General features: G+C 37.9%; 4 protein-coding genes across 4 annotated transcripts; 2 read left to right on the top strand and 2 right to left on the bottom strand.

Moving 5' to 3' along the window:
* Positions 1–85: 85 nt before the first annotated feature.
* Positions 86–2,378, bottom strand: LOC103341007 (putative histone H2A variant 3). The gene is made up of 2 exons (XM_008244486.2): positions 2,078–2,378; positions 86–691 (listed from the first exon to the last, which is right to left on the bottom strand). Exons 1-2 carry the CDS (start codon positions 2,186–2,188, stop codon positions 395–397), a joined length of 408 nt encoding a protein of 135 aa, XP_008242708.1. The 5' UTR covers positions 2,189–2,378; the 3' UTR covers positions 86–394.
* Positions 2,379–2,790: 412 nt separating this feature from the next.
* LOC103341009 (uncharacterized) lies at positions 2,791–6,177 on the bottom strand. Its single transcript, XM_008244487.3, has 7 exons — positions 5,666–6,177; positions 5,142–5,277; positions 4,833–4,914; positions 4,047–4,222; positions 3,764–3,901; positions 3,546–3,685; positions 2,791–3,261 (listed from the first exon to the last, which is right to left on the bottom strand). The coding sequence occupies exons 1-7, from the start codon at positions 5,781–5,783 to the stop codon at positions 3,008–3,010; spliced, it is 1,044 nt and encodes a 347-aa protein (XP_008242709.2). The 5' UTR covers positions 5,784–6,177; the 3' UTR covers positions 2,791–3,007.
* Positions 6,178–7,563: 1,386 nt separating this feature from the next.
* Positions 7,564–11,590, top strand: LOC103341010 (26S proteasome regulatory subunit 8 homolog A). The gene is made up of 9 exons (XM_008244488.3): positions 7,564–7,933; positions 8,803–8,900; positions 9,037–9,261; positions 9,384–9,446; positions 9,546–9,709; positions 10,231–10,387; positions 10,490–10,588; positions 10,861–10,971; positions 11,067–11,590. The coding sequence occupies exons 1-9, from the start codon at positions 7,738–7,740 to the stop codon at positions 11,205–11,207; spliced, it is 1,254 nt and encodes a 417-aa protein (XP_008242710.1). The 5' UTR covers positions 7,564–7,737; the 3' UTR covers positions 11,208–11,590.
* A 614-nt stretch (positions 11,591–12,204) lies between these two features.
* On the top strand, positions 12,205–13,244 carry LOC103341011 (EG45-like domain containing protein). Its single transcript, XM_008244489.3, has 3 exons — positions 12,205–12,462; positions 12,605–12,905; positions 12,981–13,244. The coding sequence occupies exons 1-3, from the start codon at positions 12,345–12,347 to the stop codon at positions 12,985–12,987; spliced, it is 426 nt and encodes a 141-aa protein (XP_008242711.1). The 5' UTR covers positions 12,205–12,344; the 3' UTR covers positions 12,988–13,244.
* Positions 13,245–13,692: the final 448 nt, after the last annotated feature.

Here is a 13,692-nt window from a genome sequence, read left to right as displayed (position 1 = left end):
TGTTACCTACTAGTGTTTCTAGACATCCCCAATGAAAGCAGAGGGGTTCCACTTTATAGCATATAAAAAGTGCACAACCTGAAGATTTAAAGGGCAAATCAGACGCCATCATCAATTGCATTCATGCAGATCATAGTTTGGTACATCTTTCTATAAATGAAAAATATCAACGGGTTGTCTAAATATGTCTTTGATACAGGGATGGCAATACCACTTGATGACAAGATTCCTAAAAGTAAGCCTACGATTAAATAAAAAATGTCAGATAATGACATACAGAATGAAGAAGATTAAGCAGCGGAAACAGCAAACTAAGCACGTAACTGAAGTCACTGGGAGACTCTGTTCCTTGAAGAAATTTGGCATTCCTCTGCAGCTATAGTCCATCTGTTAACTATTCCTTGGTCGATTTGTTGATTAGTGACTTGTGAATGTGAGGGATCACACCTCCACCAGCAATGGTTCCTTTGATCAGGGTATCAAGTTCTTCATCACCACGAATAGCAAGCTGCAAATGCCTGGGAGTGATACGTTTCACCTTCAGATCCTTGCTCGCATTGCCTGCCAACTCTAACACCTCAGCAGTCAGATACTCCAAGATAGCTGCAGAATAAACCGCAGCAGTCGCTCCCACTCTCCCATTAGCGGTGGTCCTTTGCTTCAAGAGGCGGTGGATCCGACCCACCGGGAACTAGAAATACATAATACGTTAGTAAATGGATGAACATCCAGCAACAAACTTTCCAGTCTCTAGTTTTAGAGATTCAATAAATAAAAAATTGAGACCATTACCAGCAACTACTATTATTCTAGACAATGGGAATGTGGGGATAAAACAAAAAGAAGAAAGATATAGAATACAGAACAGGTTTACAATCCAAATAAACCACTGGGAAAAAAAAAGATGGGTGCCAGCATCATATGTGGTAAATTCAAACAAACTATTCACTAGGAACAAGGACGCATCCCTGCTCACCACCCAGAAAAAAAGTCCAAAGAACATAATTCTGAACATTTATTCACCAAGGCCAACTATTACCATCAATGAAACCTAGGATACAAACTTATGGACAACTGAGAGAGAAAGAGACTCCAAAGCATCACGAAAGAAACTATAAATTCATACGCAAAATCTTAAAACGTGTCTTATAATAAGTTATTTTTGGTTATGTTTTCCTTAGAAGTTAGAATTGTCAAGGTGTGGGCCAACTATTGGTTTTATATTTCAAGACCCCTCACGCGTGGAACTTTCTCCACTACCAGAGAGCCCAACATATGGAATTGAACATAGATTGACAGGTCGCAGTTGCTGGTATATAAACTCAGAATCTCCCCACTCTAATACCACCATCAGTTTTGTTGAATTTACCACTATTGCTACAAATTAAGATGTTTGAAAGTGAGTTAAAACTATTTTTATATTCTAATATATTGTATAACTTAAGCCAAGAGCACGAATATTTCTATTAAATCTAATACCAATTAATGTAGTGATTAAGCTAAGCCAGTTGTTTGTATTGTCATCTGTGGGAAGGCATAAGGTCTCAAAAGATCATGTTCTCAGACACATTCTCCAAGCCAACCAGGTAACAACTAAACCATGAAGGGCAAACTGTGCATTCTAGATTCTGACACTCCCATCTTATTGAAACATATTTCTTCCCAAAACAATCTTAAATGGAAAACCACCAAAGATATTATTAAAACCATTGTTTTTCCCCATCATTTTAAACAAAAAACAAAAAAATCACCTCCTTTGGTTGCTCAGACAACTGAGATGTAACACCAGTCATCACTACATCAATTTTGTTCCCAAAATATGAAAAGCACAGTCAAGTTAGGCCTAACAGTTTTAGTGAGTAGCATTCGGAACTTTATCTTGTTTTTATCACCAAATGAAGCAAAGCCCACGGCTAATATTGTCCCAGCTCCAAATAGAAAGCTATCTTCTTTATTCTTTATTTATTGAATGTTTCATAGATTTAACCCAAAAAGTCATCCTAAAGAAGCAAAACCCAGATAGTTCTAGAACCCAAAAATGAAAAGAAGAAATTGAAAACGAGAAAGAAGTAAAAACCTGAAGCCCAGCACGAGAGGAACGAGAGATGGGTTTCTTCTTGTCCTTGTCTTTGTTGCTGTTGCTGGCACTCTTGCCCATTATCAGACCCTTCGCGCCCTTCCCCGACATCTTTTCCCGCGAAAAAGCAAAAGGATTTTTGGTAGGGTTTTACTTATGGGGTAGATATTAATCAGATAACATATAATATATGATTTAATTGGAAAAAGAATCAAAGATGATGCGCTCTTAGAGCACTCTCTTCTCTGGTCTCTCGCAACACCAACACAGACAGCCAAAGAGACGGTCGCGATTCGCAAATGGTCGGCCAGAGTTTGGACGCCTACTTATTGAAGCCCACTTTGACTAAACTAACCCTCGTACTTTTTTCAATTTACGATACTGGTACCCTGGTTGTTTTTTCCGTTTGTTTATATACATTGGCCTTTCCAATTTAAGATAAATTTTTATTAATGTCTTCGAATTCTTTTCCAACACAAAAATGTATCAGTTTTTAATTATCAAAATGTAACATTTATCTCAGAACATGACCAAACCAGTCATTTTCTCCCAACATTTGATATTTTTATTTTTCTCAAGTTTCTTCAAATACAAAAGCAATTTTAGAAATCCACAAGAGTGAGTAAAATGCGAAAATCAGAAGATGTTGAAAATGAAGCAGGGAAGAAGAAAATACAAAATTCCAGGCTTGTCGTATACAAAATAGATGTATATAACAGAAAAAGGGGCGCAGCACTCAACTTTATAGGTAATCTGAATATCCAGAAAACAAATCATTTCTCCAGTCGATATCCCAGCAGCAACGAAACAGTGAACTAAAAAGTTGTACAAAAATTCTTGTTTAGTCTCTGTCTATATAATGAAGTAATCAAACTAGGATAGCTCTGAACTATGATGACAGGCATGGCTATTATACTCTGGACCAGCCAGTCACTCATTCCCTGCCTCTTCCTTCTCTTTCGATTTCCCCTCTTCTGCAATGTGGAAGCCCTCGATCTTTCGAGAAACCTCTTCTGCAGGTACCTTCACCTTTCCATTTGCTGCCAGTGCCTCGGTTTCGTCTTGAGTCAAGGGGCCAGTCTGCCATATTCTAATGGTACCATCTTCAGATCCTGAGGCATATGATTCTCCTCCTGGCGAGAAACGCAAACAGTGAACAGGACCATGGTGACCCTTGTTGCATGCTGCATCCAGATACATTTGGATTAATTGAGAATTTGGAGTTAGAAACCCCACACAAGATACAAGGATCATAACAGCACCAGACAGAACGTAGAAATTTAACCTACATGGACTATGACTAAAAGCAGCCATATTGCCTAACTAGTAGTCTATTACAATTAAATCCTGCCTTTACCATGGTTTAAGGAAGCTTTAAGAAATGTTTTGTTTAGTTGATATTGCCAGACAACATGTCTTATTCCCCCAATAAAATTCACTTAAAGGATTATTGTTTTGGAGCACATACCGATCTCATCACCAGTATGGAAATCAAATACATGAACCCACATATCTTCTCCCCCAGCAATGAACTTGTTCCCAAACTTTGGTTCCAGTGAAGCTGATTCTACTGTGCACGGCATGTTGTAGCTCTTCACCAACCCAAAGCTGGAATCAAGTAAAATATCATAAGTCATCCAAGCAGAAACTCTGCCAAAATACAGAACAATCAAACTCATAACTTACTAGTTTGCATCCCAAAACTTCACAGTAGACCCATCAGCAGTTGTGATATAACGACCATCTTGACTCACTTCGGAACTGGTCACAGATGATTTGGTCTCAAGTGTTTGGACTATTTTACCAGTTCTTACGTCCCATAATCTGTACATTCACCAGCCACTACCAAGTTTAGTACAGAATACAAAAAACATTATTCTCTTAAATAAATATATGTGTGCACCATAAGAGATTAAAACAAAAATCAAAGAGTAGCTTTAACATCAGATGGTTTCAAAGACGTGCATACCTGACACCTCCCATATCAGTGCAAGAACTTAGTATGGTCTGATCACTGTGTAGCCATGCAGCAGTTCTGACTGAACCAGGGGATTTATCCACTTCTCTTGGAGGGGCATCTGGACGATTCAAATCATATATACGGATAACTTTCTCTACTCCTCCAGTAAGCAAAAGGTGTGTATCCTGCTACCATATTAATAAAAATCAAATGAGATTACAAAAGTACATAATAATAAAAAAAGAAAAAAAAGGGGCGTACCATAATCTAATGTTGTCAGCACCAATTAACCAGTTTTCACAAGCACTGAATGATTCCAGCATGCGATGGGGCACACCATAATCTAATGTTTTCAGCACCAATTAACCAGTTTTCACAAGCACTGAATGATTCCAGCATGACATCTCAGATACTTTTGAAATTTGAACCAAGAGTAACTAGTTTGGAGGCCAAATACCTTTAAAAAAACTTAAAACGTTGATACCTTACAAGTTACAACTGAGCTTGGTAGGTGAAATATCCAAAAGTCTAGCATTTATATTAGAAGTCCCCTCTTACCCCAGGATAACACCAACCACAATAAGAAAACATTTCAAACTCAAAAGTTAAGCAGATAGCTACTTCAAGTGGGTATGATTTAGAATATAGTGAAATATAAACATCACATATCACATTTAGCTTGAAGCCAGAAACCAACATAGCAGATAAGATCTTTGAAATGGAAATTAGAATCTTTTGTATGCTCATTGCACTTAAATAGAACTCTAGTTCGATGATGATGACAGAAGAACCCACCTCTGAGAAAGCACAGGCTCGAACAATGTGCTTGTGTTCAAATGAGTGTAGAACATCTCCTGTTAATGCATCCCAAACTTTCCTGCATATGGATTTCATGCACGTAATACATCAACTTTCAATTAAATTAACTACAACTTCTAAGAACAGGAGAAGGACTTTTCAGGTAATAGGAACTCAATATAGATTGCAACGCCAAGTTCCCCGGCTAAAACCCACTTAATAGGACTTGTGAAAAGAAACAAGAAAAGCGACTAAGCATCGACTAGGAATTAAAACAATACAGAAATATAAAAGATAAAGCCATACGCAGAGAAGTCTGCAGAAGCAGTTGCAGCACGTAGGGCATTAGTATCCAAGCAGCAACTCCATACTGCACCCTTATGTCCTTCAAATGTTCCAATCCAATCTCCAGTCTCTCCATTTCTCAGCATGGGGCTAGAATCTAAAGGAAAAAAAGTAAAACTTCAGATATATGAACATAACAATATTTAAGAGCACTTATGAGTGTTAGCATGTCACAGTCTCAAGGAGGAAATATTTGTTTCAGCTGTGCCCAACATCCTAACAACAGGTTTCACCAGATTTCCACAACCACTACTATTAACCCTATAAAGTAACAAGGTCACAGATAACAGTCAATATACTACTTCCAGGGAAATACAAAGACAACAAATGCAATTTTCATCTAAAGTTATAGGAAAAATAAGAACCCAATGCTATAAACCCATCAACTCATTCATACACATACATAAATACATATGTCAAATTATAAAGTAAGGATTGACACAAATCCAAACGCATACAAGAAAGCATTCAATATCGATACGTACCCTTACTGGCACTGATGAGAAAGAAACCATCGGGAGTGATTGGACTGTAAAACAGATCCACAACCGGACGGGAATGACCGTGGCAAACCAGCGGAACGGCCACCTTCTTCTTATCCATCACTTACAAGCTAATCCCAAAAATAAACTTTTTTATTTTTTTTTATTTTTTCTTGATCTGTATCTCAAAAATTCAAAGAAAAAAGAACCCTAATCCTTAACAGGTTTCTATTTCTCTATACAAATTGAAGCGTAATCAAACAAGCAGTCAAGGATAAAATTGCCTTGAGACAAGTCTCTGGGTGTTAATTTAGGATTATTGTACACAAAGATGTTGATTTTGGAGCGAGAAAATGGCGGTATTTTGACACAGGTGGGAAACGATACAGTAAAGAAATTGAAATGAATCCACACCCCCTAACCCTCTACAATGGCTCTGACTGAATCAAATCTAATGCAAATTACAGACAGAAAAACCTAAATTGAAAATCTAAAAGAAAACGTAAATGTTAGAGAACAGAACAGAGCTGTGTGACTAACAAAGGGCTAGGCGCAAGCGCAAGTTTGGGCATACGCTCTGCGTTTTATAGCCTCGCTTTTTGGGCTTTTTGCTCCATTTCTTAGATTCTGGATCTCTATTCCTCAGAATGGGCTTTCTGGCCCGGATCCGTACAACCCAGCCACTAAAAATATTCTCCTGGTCCAGCTTTGATTATGACCCATTAGTTAAATTATGGAAAGAGATATTGCCACGCGCGTATTCGGCAAGTCCTGATTATTAATGAATTTGATACTCGCAATGCATCAACAAATCAACGAATGGTCGTAATTTACTTGAATTTGTAACATCATTCATTATAAAAATCGTGAATTTCAAGCATACGGGGCACTTTCTATTATTGATTTTTTCCTTGCAAATTTCAAATTCAAAACTTTATTTTGATGATCTTTTTTATTGCGGACATCGAAGTTGTTTGCATCCCCATATCTCACGATATCAATAAGATCTAATTATATTTTTTCATGATTTTTGTTCATGACTGCTTATTGAAGATGATCTTTAGTTGTTATGAGATAAGCAATTAATATTTCAAAACGTTTAAAATTGAACACTTCTTTTAGAACAAAATTGAATCGTTTCAAGTTATAGTTAAACTAAGGAGTTAATTATTGCAAGAGACTTGTAGCTTAAGGTTAAAAACATTTACTCCTCCACCAAGGTCCTATGATCGAATTCCCTCTCACCAAATATCTCTTGTCTTGACAACAAACAAACATTAGTTAATCCATGATTATAAGTTCACATTGACAAAGCCCTAAAGAGAGAAACGTTTCAATTGTCGTCCTCCTTGGGAATTGGAGGCCTAGTTCCTTCTCCTCCTCACCTTCACATACATTTCCATCCTCTCTCCATTATAATCCTCGCTCATTCCCTCTAACACCTTCGTCTTGGTTGAGTTTGGTGGATGCTTGGCAGTCTTGGTGATGACGTAGTGGTAGGTCGGCTTTTATATCCTTGTTTTGTTTTAGTTTTTTTAGTTGTAATAAGTGAATCAACTTCTTATGAGTTTGTTGCGTGTTTTATAATATATACTTGTGATAATTAAAATGTTGTAGTTGCAGTAATAGTTTGGTCAGTTCAGATATATGTATGATTTTTTCATGTATTTGTATTGATTATTGTAACTAACGTCTTTTTGACATGAATTATAAATATAATCTATTGCCGTTCTCTCCAACAAAAGAAAAAAGTTAATCCTCGTAGCAAATGAATTGGGCCTCCAAAGAGAGGCCACAAGATAAAATTATGGCCCACTTTTCTTTGGACCAAATCAAAGTTCGACCCAAAATCACAAACGGGGCATTGCGTACTAATCCCTTACACCCAAGGAAAATAAAAAACAAAGAACCAAAGGAAATATGAATTCTTGAACGACACGAACAGAACCTCGCCCATAGACCGACACCAACACCAAACACCTCCCTTCTTTATAAAACCCAAATTGGCAGAGAAGCATAAAAAAGCTCTCCAAAATTCACAAATCTCAGGTTTTTGTCGCAAGAAAAGGATCGCAATGGCTGCAGTAGGAGTCGAGATCAAGCACCCGGAGGCCGTGCCGGAGGAGGCCTGCTCCGCCAAGGCCACCAAGCAAGGCGAGGGGCTCAGGCAGTACTATCTCCAGCACATTCACGAGCTTCAGCTCCAGGTCCGCCAGAAGACCCACAACCTCAATCGTCTCGAAGCTCAGCGTAACGAGCTCAATTCCCGAGGTTCGATCGATTTGTTTTCTAATTCACACCTGTGATGCGCTAACCCTAATTTTTTCTTATGGGGTTTCTTTACATAATTGGAGGAAATTTTGGATTTGAGTTAGTCAATTGTCGATTGTGGTGGATTTTTGTAGTTCGGCTATTGTATGTTTGCTGATTTGATTCTGACACAGTGGTGTTGGTTATTGGTACTTATAATTTGATGAAAACTAGCGTAAAGATTTGATTTTTGGCGAGTTTACTGGTATGTGGGAATGTAGATTTTGACGAGGAAGATGATTCAACAAATTCTCTAGAGTAATTCGAGATAGTAATGGAAGACTTTGGTCTTTTCATATCTGAATTATGGCATTCTTTTGTTTGAGGAAATACTTGGTACTAATTTTCTTTGATATAGGAATTGCGCTTGCTGACACCGAGTGTTTGTTGATGAGTGAAGTAACATTTCTAACAACCCAGTCATATTCCCATTTGTTGTCCGAGAGTAATTATAAAGAATAAATGCTGAAAATCAAACCAGTTTAACTGGAAGAAGCTAATCCAGTATAATACTATAGAAGATAAAATGAATGCATATATAGTCAAAATATCACTCAGAGGATTTAACATTATTTTATAACAAAAGCATCCATTTGTTATGTGCTTAAGCTAGTAAGCAATATCTATTTGGTTGTACCAATCACGATGTCAGTTAATCAGTGTTTCTGCTTTGTTGCAATGTGAATATAACGTGTGGATCTGGTTTTGATGGAGTTCTTGCAGCCTTTTTTCCCCATATCTATTATCCATTCATTATACATATTGTAGCAAGTCAAGTTGGAACTATTGGATTGATCAAATAAATTTATCTAACCTCGCAACTTGAACAGTGAGAATGCTCAGGGAAGAACTACAGCTGCTTCAGGAGCCTGGATCATATGTTGGGGAAGTTGTTAAAGTGATGGGGAAGAACAAGGTTTTGGTTAAGGTAAGTAGTTTTACATTCTTCGCTAACATCAAGTTGATATTATGTACTCTTGTCTTAATTACAGACCATTCATTAATTATGCTAACCAAATTCCTTGATGCTTTTTTCACTTACTTCATGTCTTCTCGATTTCCAGGTACATCCAGAAGGGAAATATGTCGTTGATATTGATAAAAACATTGATGTCACAAAGATCACGCCATCAACAAGAGTTGCTCTCCGCAATGACAGCTATGTTCTTCATTTGATCTTGCCCAGCAAAGTAGATCCTTTGGTTAACCTTATGAAAGTTGAAAAAGTTCCGGATTCTACATATGATATGATTGGTGGTCTTGATCAGCAAATCAAAGAAATAAAGGAGGTTTGCTTCTGCACATTCCTACTTTCTGAACTCGCATTTCATTGCTTGCTGGATTTGTGTGATATTTTACTTCTGCACTTTCTTCTACATGTGTTGTAAATAACATATAATCATTTTTCCAGGTCATTGAACTTCCAATTAAACATCCTGAATTGTTCGAGAGTCTTGGTATAGCTCAGCCAAAGGTAGAACTATGTCGCCAAGTTGTTAGGTTTGATTATCTGCTTACTAGATAGGCACTAACTGTTACATTTGTGCCCTGTGACTCCTCTTCAATACAACAGGGCGTGCTGCTTTATGGGCCACCTGGCACTGGGAAAACATTGTTGGCTAGGGCTGTGGCCCATCACACTGACTGCACATTCATCAGGGTTTCTGGTTCGGAGTTAGTTCAGAAATATATTGGAGAAGGCTCTAGAATGGTTAGAGAACTTTTCGTCATGGCCAGGTTTGTTTTGATCTCTTGTTATTGAGATTGGTTTTGGTTTCTGTTTCTATGTGCAAATGTTACTTTTGTTGCCTTGATTTAAAATTCTGTTGCTCTATGTGTTGAACTTTAACTTATTCTATGCTCACATTTGATGTTGAGGCTTTAATTTGTGGAGGGAAATTCTAAGTTAGAATAAGCTATTTACCCATAATTGTAATGTTGGGCTGTCAGTATTATTAAAATAGAGTCATACTATCGGATTGTCTGAGGCACGTATGTTCATCCGATCTGTGGCACCTTGAAGAAACAAAAGGAACAATAAATTATTGGGTTGTCCCTGAACTCTGGATTATATGTTTATCTTTCTCTACTGCAAAGATCTGGGTTGTGGATGAATCTGTAATCATTCAATGATCTACCTCTTGTTAAGCCTCCCATAATGATTATGGGATTCATGCACTTACATTTTCTAATCTGATTTGCTTCCATATTTTTATTGACCATTTGCTCACTTTATTTTAATTTGGTTTTTCCTTCAGGGAACACGCTCCATCTATAATTTTTATGGATGAAATCGACAGTATTGGATCTGCTCGTATGGAATCTGGTAGTGGCAATGGTGACAGTGAGGTGCAGAGGACTATGCTGGAACTTCTCAACCAGTTGGATGGATTTGAGGCATCAAACAAGATCAAGGTACTGAACAGATGTGGATTCACTGGTTTGAAACTCAATATAATACTTCTGAACGTTATTATTTGTCTTACCACCACCATCTTTAAATTCATCCCTTGACAGGTTTTAATGGCCACAAATCGTATCGATATTCTGGATCAAGCCCTCCTTAGGCCAGGACGAATTGACAGGAAGATTGAATTCCCAAATCCTAATGAAGAGGTATGTTTCAGTCGCCATACTAGGATTAATGTTTTCAATAGGTTTACATATTCAGAGGTCAGAATTTCTGTTTACTCTTTATATTAATTGTCTGTATGCCATCAACTGAGGTTGGTCAGCGGTAAATGGTTTCTCAGTTTTGCAATACAAAGTCCACTTAGCAGAGTGCATGTACTAAACTTCCAGTTTTATAGTACTTTTGATGGTTGGCATTGCCTATTTTATCTGTCGTGATGAATACGATTCTTAGTAATGCATTTAAAAAATTGCAGTCTCGTTGGGATATCTTGAAAATCCATTCAAGAAGAATGAATTTAATGCGTGGAATTGACTTGAAGAAGATTGCAGAGAAGATGAATGGTGCATCTGGTGCAGAACTGAAGGTAATTTTTTCGCTTTTCCTCAGTGGTTTATAACTAATCGAGGTTTTGTGTGCGGTATCAAATCTTTACGCTCGCTTTCTATTTCCGCCATGCAGGCTGTTTGCACAGAAGCGGGGATGTTTGCTTTGAGGGAGAGAAGAGTTCATGTGACACAAGAAGATTTTGAAATGGCAGTTGCCAAGGTAATGAAGAAGGAGACCGAGAAGAACATGTCATTGCGCAAGTTGTGGAAGTAATTATGCACGCTATCGTGGTGTTCTTGGGAGGCAATGTAGGCATAAAAGACAGATGTTTAAAGGGCAGTGAAATTCTAAGAAGAGGATACACGCAAGCAAGCATGGCCATCTTGCCTTTGTTGCTACAATGCTTTGCATTTTGCTTGCTTGGTGGGGGAGTTTTTAGTTGCATACATACCACTTTCCTGATTTAAAAGTTAAAAGAGCTGTGGACTTGTGGTATTCGTTTTAAACTTTTAGGTTTATATAAATGTTCTTCACTTGAAATTATTTTTAATGTTGCTTGTGATGTTAAATGCATTGAATCAGATTTGGGGATAATGATTCACCCGTCTTCCTTCCAGTCAAATTGAATGCTGGGTAAAACTCTAAAATTTACCCCTAGTCGAGTGATTGTTAGACTTGATTATCTGATTAACTCCATTGTCTTTTACACTGATGACTGATCCAGGAGAATTTCAGCAGACAAGTTGTGCCATATATCATATTGGATATTTTTTATACTGGAGCGATCATGGGGTCAATTCTCAATGGGATTTATAAGATTACGATCGGCTATCCGATTTACTGGCATGTAAAAGTGCAGAGGGCAAATGAATTATAAAATCACAAGTCAAATCTTCGTATGGGTGCAAAGATATACAAGTACAAATTTGATACATATATGAATATAAATATATAAATGTTTTTCGGAGAAGGAGGGTTTTTCACACATGTTATTAAGATGTCATGAAGTTCCAAATCAAGATCCTTTTTGATTGGATTGGATTAGAGCCCGTCGATTGATAGGTTATAGAAATGCTTATCAGTAATCAACGTGTGATGTTAGTTCAAATTGAAACGTTACGGCTAAAGCCGCGTGGTGAGTTGGCGATGTCGGTATATACCACCCATAATTATTATTTAAATAATTGAAGTGTCTGGCCCACAGCCGTCAATTATTCTAATTTAAAAGCCTACTTCCAACTTAAACCTGCACGTTGACTTTGAATGCCCTCGTTTATTCTTGACTTTACACAATGAATTCATTCTTCTATCTATCTATCTATCAATCTCTGTCCAGCTAATTCACGCCATTGAAATAAATAAAAAAACAGCTTATCCTCCAAATTCCAGACCCTTTTGGTTTCTGCAAAAATGTCGAGAGCTCAACCACAAAAATGGGTCTCCCTACTCATCCTCTTCCTTCTACACCTTTTGCACACATCTCACGCTGACGTGGGCTCTGCTGCACAGTACCCTCCTCCATATTTACGTAAGTTAACGTCCCATCCCATCCCACGTATATTTACTTATATATCCTTACCCCATGTTTATATTTATGTTCTCTTCTCTACCTTACCTCGATGCACATGTATGTAATGTAATGTAATGCTTTTTTTCTTTTACATATGTAGCGACGGCGTGTTACGGCAGCGATTCGTCGCAGTTTCCTTCGAGCAACTTATTTGCGGCGGCTGGAGACGGAATATGGGACAATGGGGCATCCTGCGGGAGGCAGTACTTGGTGAGGTGCATAAGCGCTGCACGAACGGGGACGTGTGTTCCCGACAAGACCATTCAAATCAGAATCGTGGATTATGCCGGCTCTGTTAATTCTGCGCCGTCGGCTCCCGCCACCACCATGGTCTTGTCCCAAACGGCTTTCGGAGCCATCGCAAATTCAACGGCAAAATCAATCAACATTGAGTTCCAGCAGTAAGCAGATTCATTTCTTTATTATCTCCACAAATATGGAGGGTGATGATTTTATTTTATTTTTATTTTATGCAGGGTGTGATGTGGGAAACGTAGAAATGACGAGGTCTGAGGTGGGCTTGAATTTTCAATCATGTCATGTGTGCAAGGTACCGTGTGATGAGTGGTGGAAGGTGCAGGAGATGGCGGAGAAAATTCTTGTGCTTTTGTATTCTAGTTATATATATTTTGATTATTGGTCATTGTTACTTGTAATGGAATATTCAGCAAATGTCTACAAAAAAATTATGTCATTTTCATTTTCTCTTATACATTAAATATTTTTTACTTTTCATATTATATCCCGGAAATTTCCCCGCTTGCTGCTGCGCTTTGGAAGCTACGAAACCATCTTTGTCAATTTCTCTTCTATGTTTGGTGGGAATTAAATACTTGAATCAATCATTGCTATAATCCCTCCCTCTCTCTCATCCTTCATTTATTTATTTGACATGGAATTTTCATATTTCTCGCATCAAACCGTAAAAACACAAAATAAATTAAGATAACACACGACACGATGCAGAAGGGTTCTCAAATGATGCAAAAGGTCTGGGCTGGGCTGGGCTGGATAAATCCAGAAGGTGTCTCTGTCAGCTGCATGTGGATGCTTGACTTGTGAGGAATTTGGGTGCGTGGAAATGAATGGGGATCGGGTCATGTAAAGGGAAAGCCAAGTAAATTCCACACCAGTCAAATATGCCAAGGACTGATAGTGTTGATGACTTTTGAGCATTCAAATCAAATT

Source organism: Prunus mume, linkage group LG8 (genome assembly GCF_029339155.1).
Source record: "Prunus mume cultivar Tortuosa linkage group LG8, ASM2933915v1, whole genome shotgun sequence".
In the NCBI taxonomy this organism is placed as follows: Eukaryota; Viridiplantae; Streptophyta; class Magnoliopsida; order Rosales; family Rosaceae; genus Prunus; species Prunus mume.
This window is presented reverse-complemented; position numbering and strand designations above follow the sequence as displayed.

Coding starts and splice junctions, on each gene's coding strand:
- LOC103341009 (XM_008244487.3), bottom strand. CDS start 5,783: ATGGATAAGAAGAAGGTGGCCGTTCCGCTGGTTTGCCACGGTCATTCC. Junction 3,902..4,046: donor ACTGATATGGGAGGTGTCAG/GTATGCACGTCT, acceptor GTGAATGTACAG/ATTATGGGACGTAAGAACTG. Junction 3,686..3,763: donor AAGTTTTGGGATGCAAACTA/GTAAGTTATGAG, acceptor ACTTGATTCCAG/CTTTGGGTTGGTGAAGAGCT.
- LOC103341010 (XM_008244488.3), top strand. CDS start 7,738: ATGGCTGCAGTAGGAGTCGAGATCAAGCACCCGGAGGCCGTGCCGGAG. Junction 9,447..9,545: donor TTGGTATAGCTCAGCCAAAG/GTAGAACTATGT, acceptor TCAATACAACAG/GGCGTGCTGCTTTATGGGCC. Junction 10,589..10,860: donor TCCCAAATCCTAATGAAGAG/GTATGTTTCAGT, acceptor AAAAAATTGCAG/TCTCGTTGGGATATCTTGAA.
- LOC103341007 (XM_008244486.2), bottom strand. CDS start 2,188: ATGTCGGGGAAGGGCGCGAAGGGTCTGATAATGGGCAAGAGTGCCAGC. Junction 692..2,077: donor CCTCTCGTGCTGGGCTTCAG/GTTTTTACTTCT, acceptor ATGTATTTCTAG/TTCCCGGTGGGTCGGATCCA.
- LOC103341011 (XM_008244489.3), top strand. CDS start 12,345: ATGTCGAGAGCTCAACCACAAAAATGGGTCTCCCTACTCATCCTCTTC. Junction 12,463..12,604: donor GTACCCTCCTCCATATTTAC/GTAAGTTAACGT, acceptor TTACATATGTAG/CGACGGCGTGTTACGGCAGC.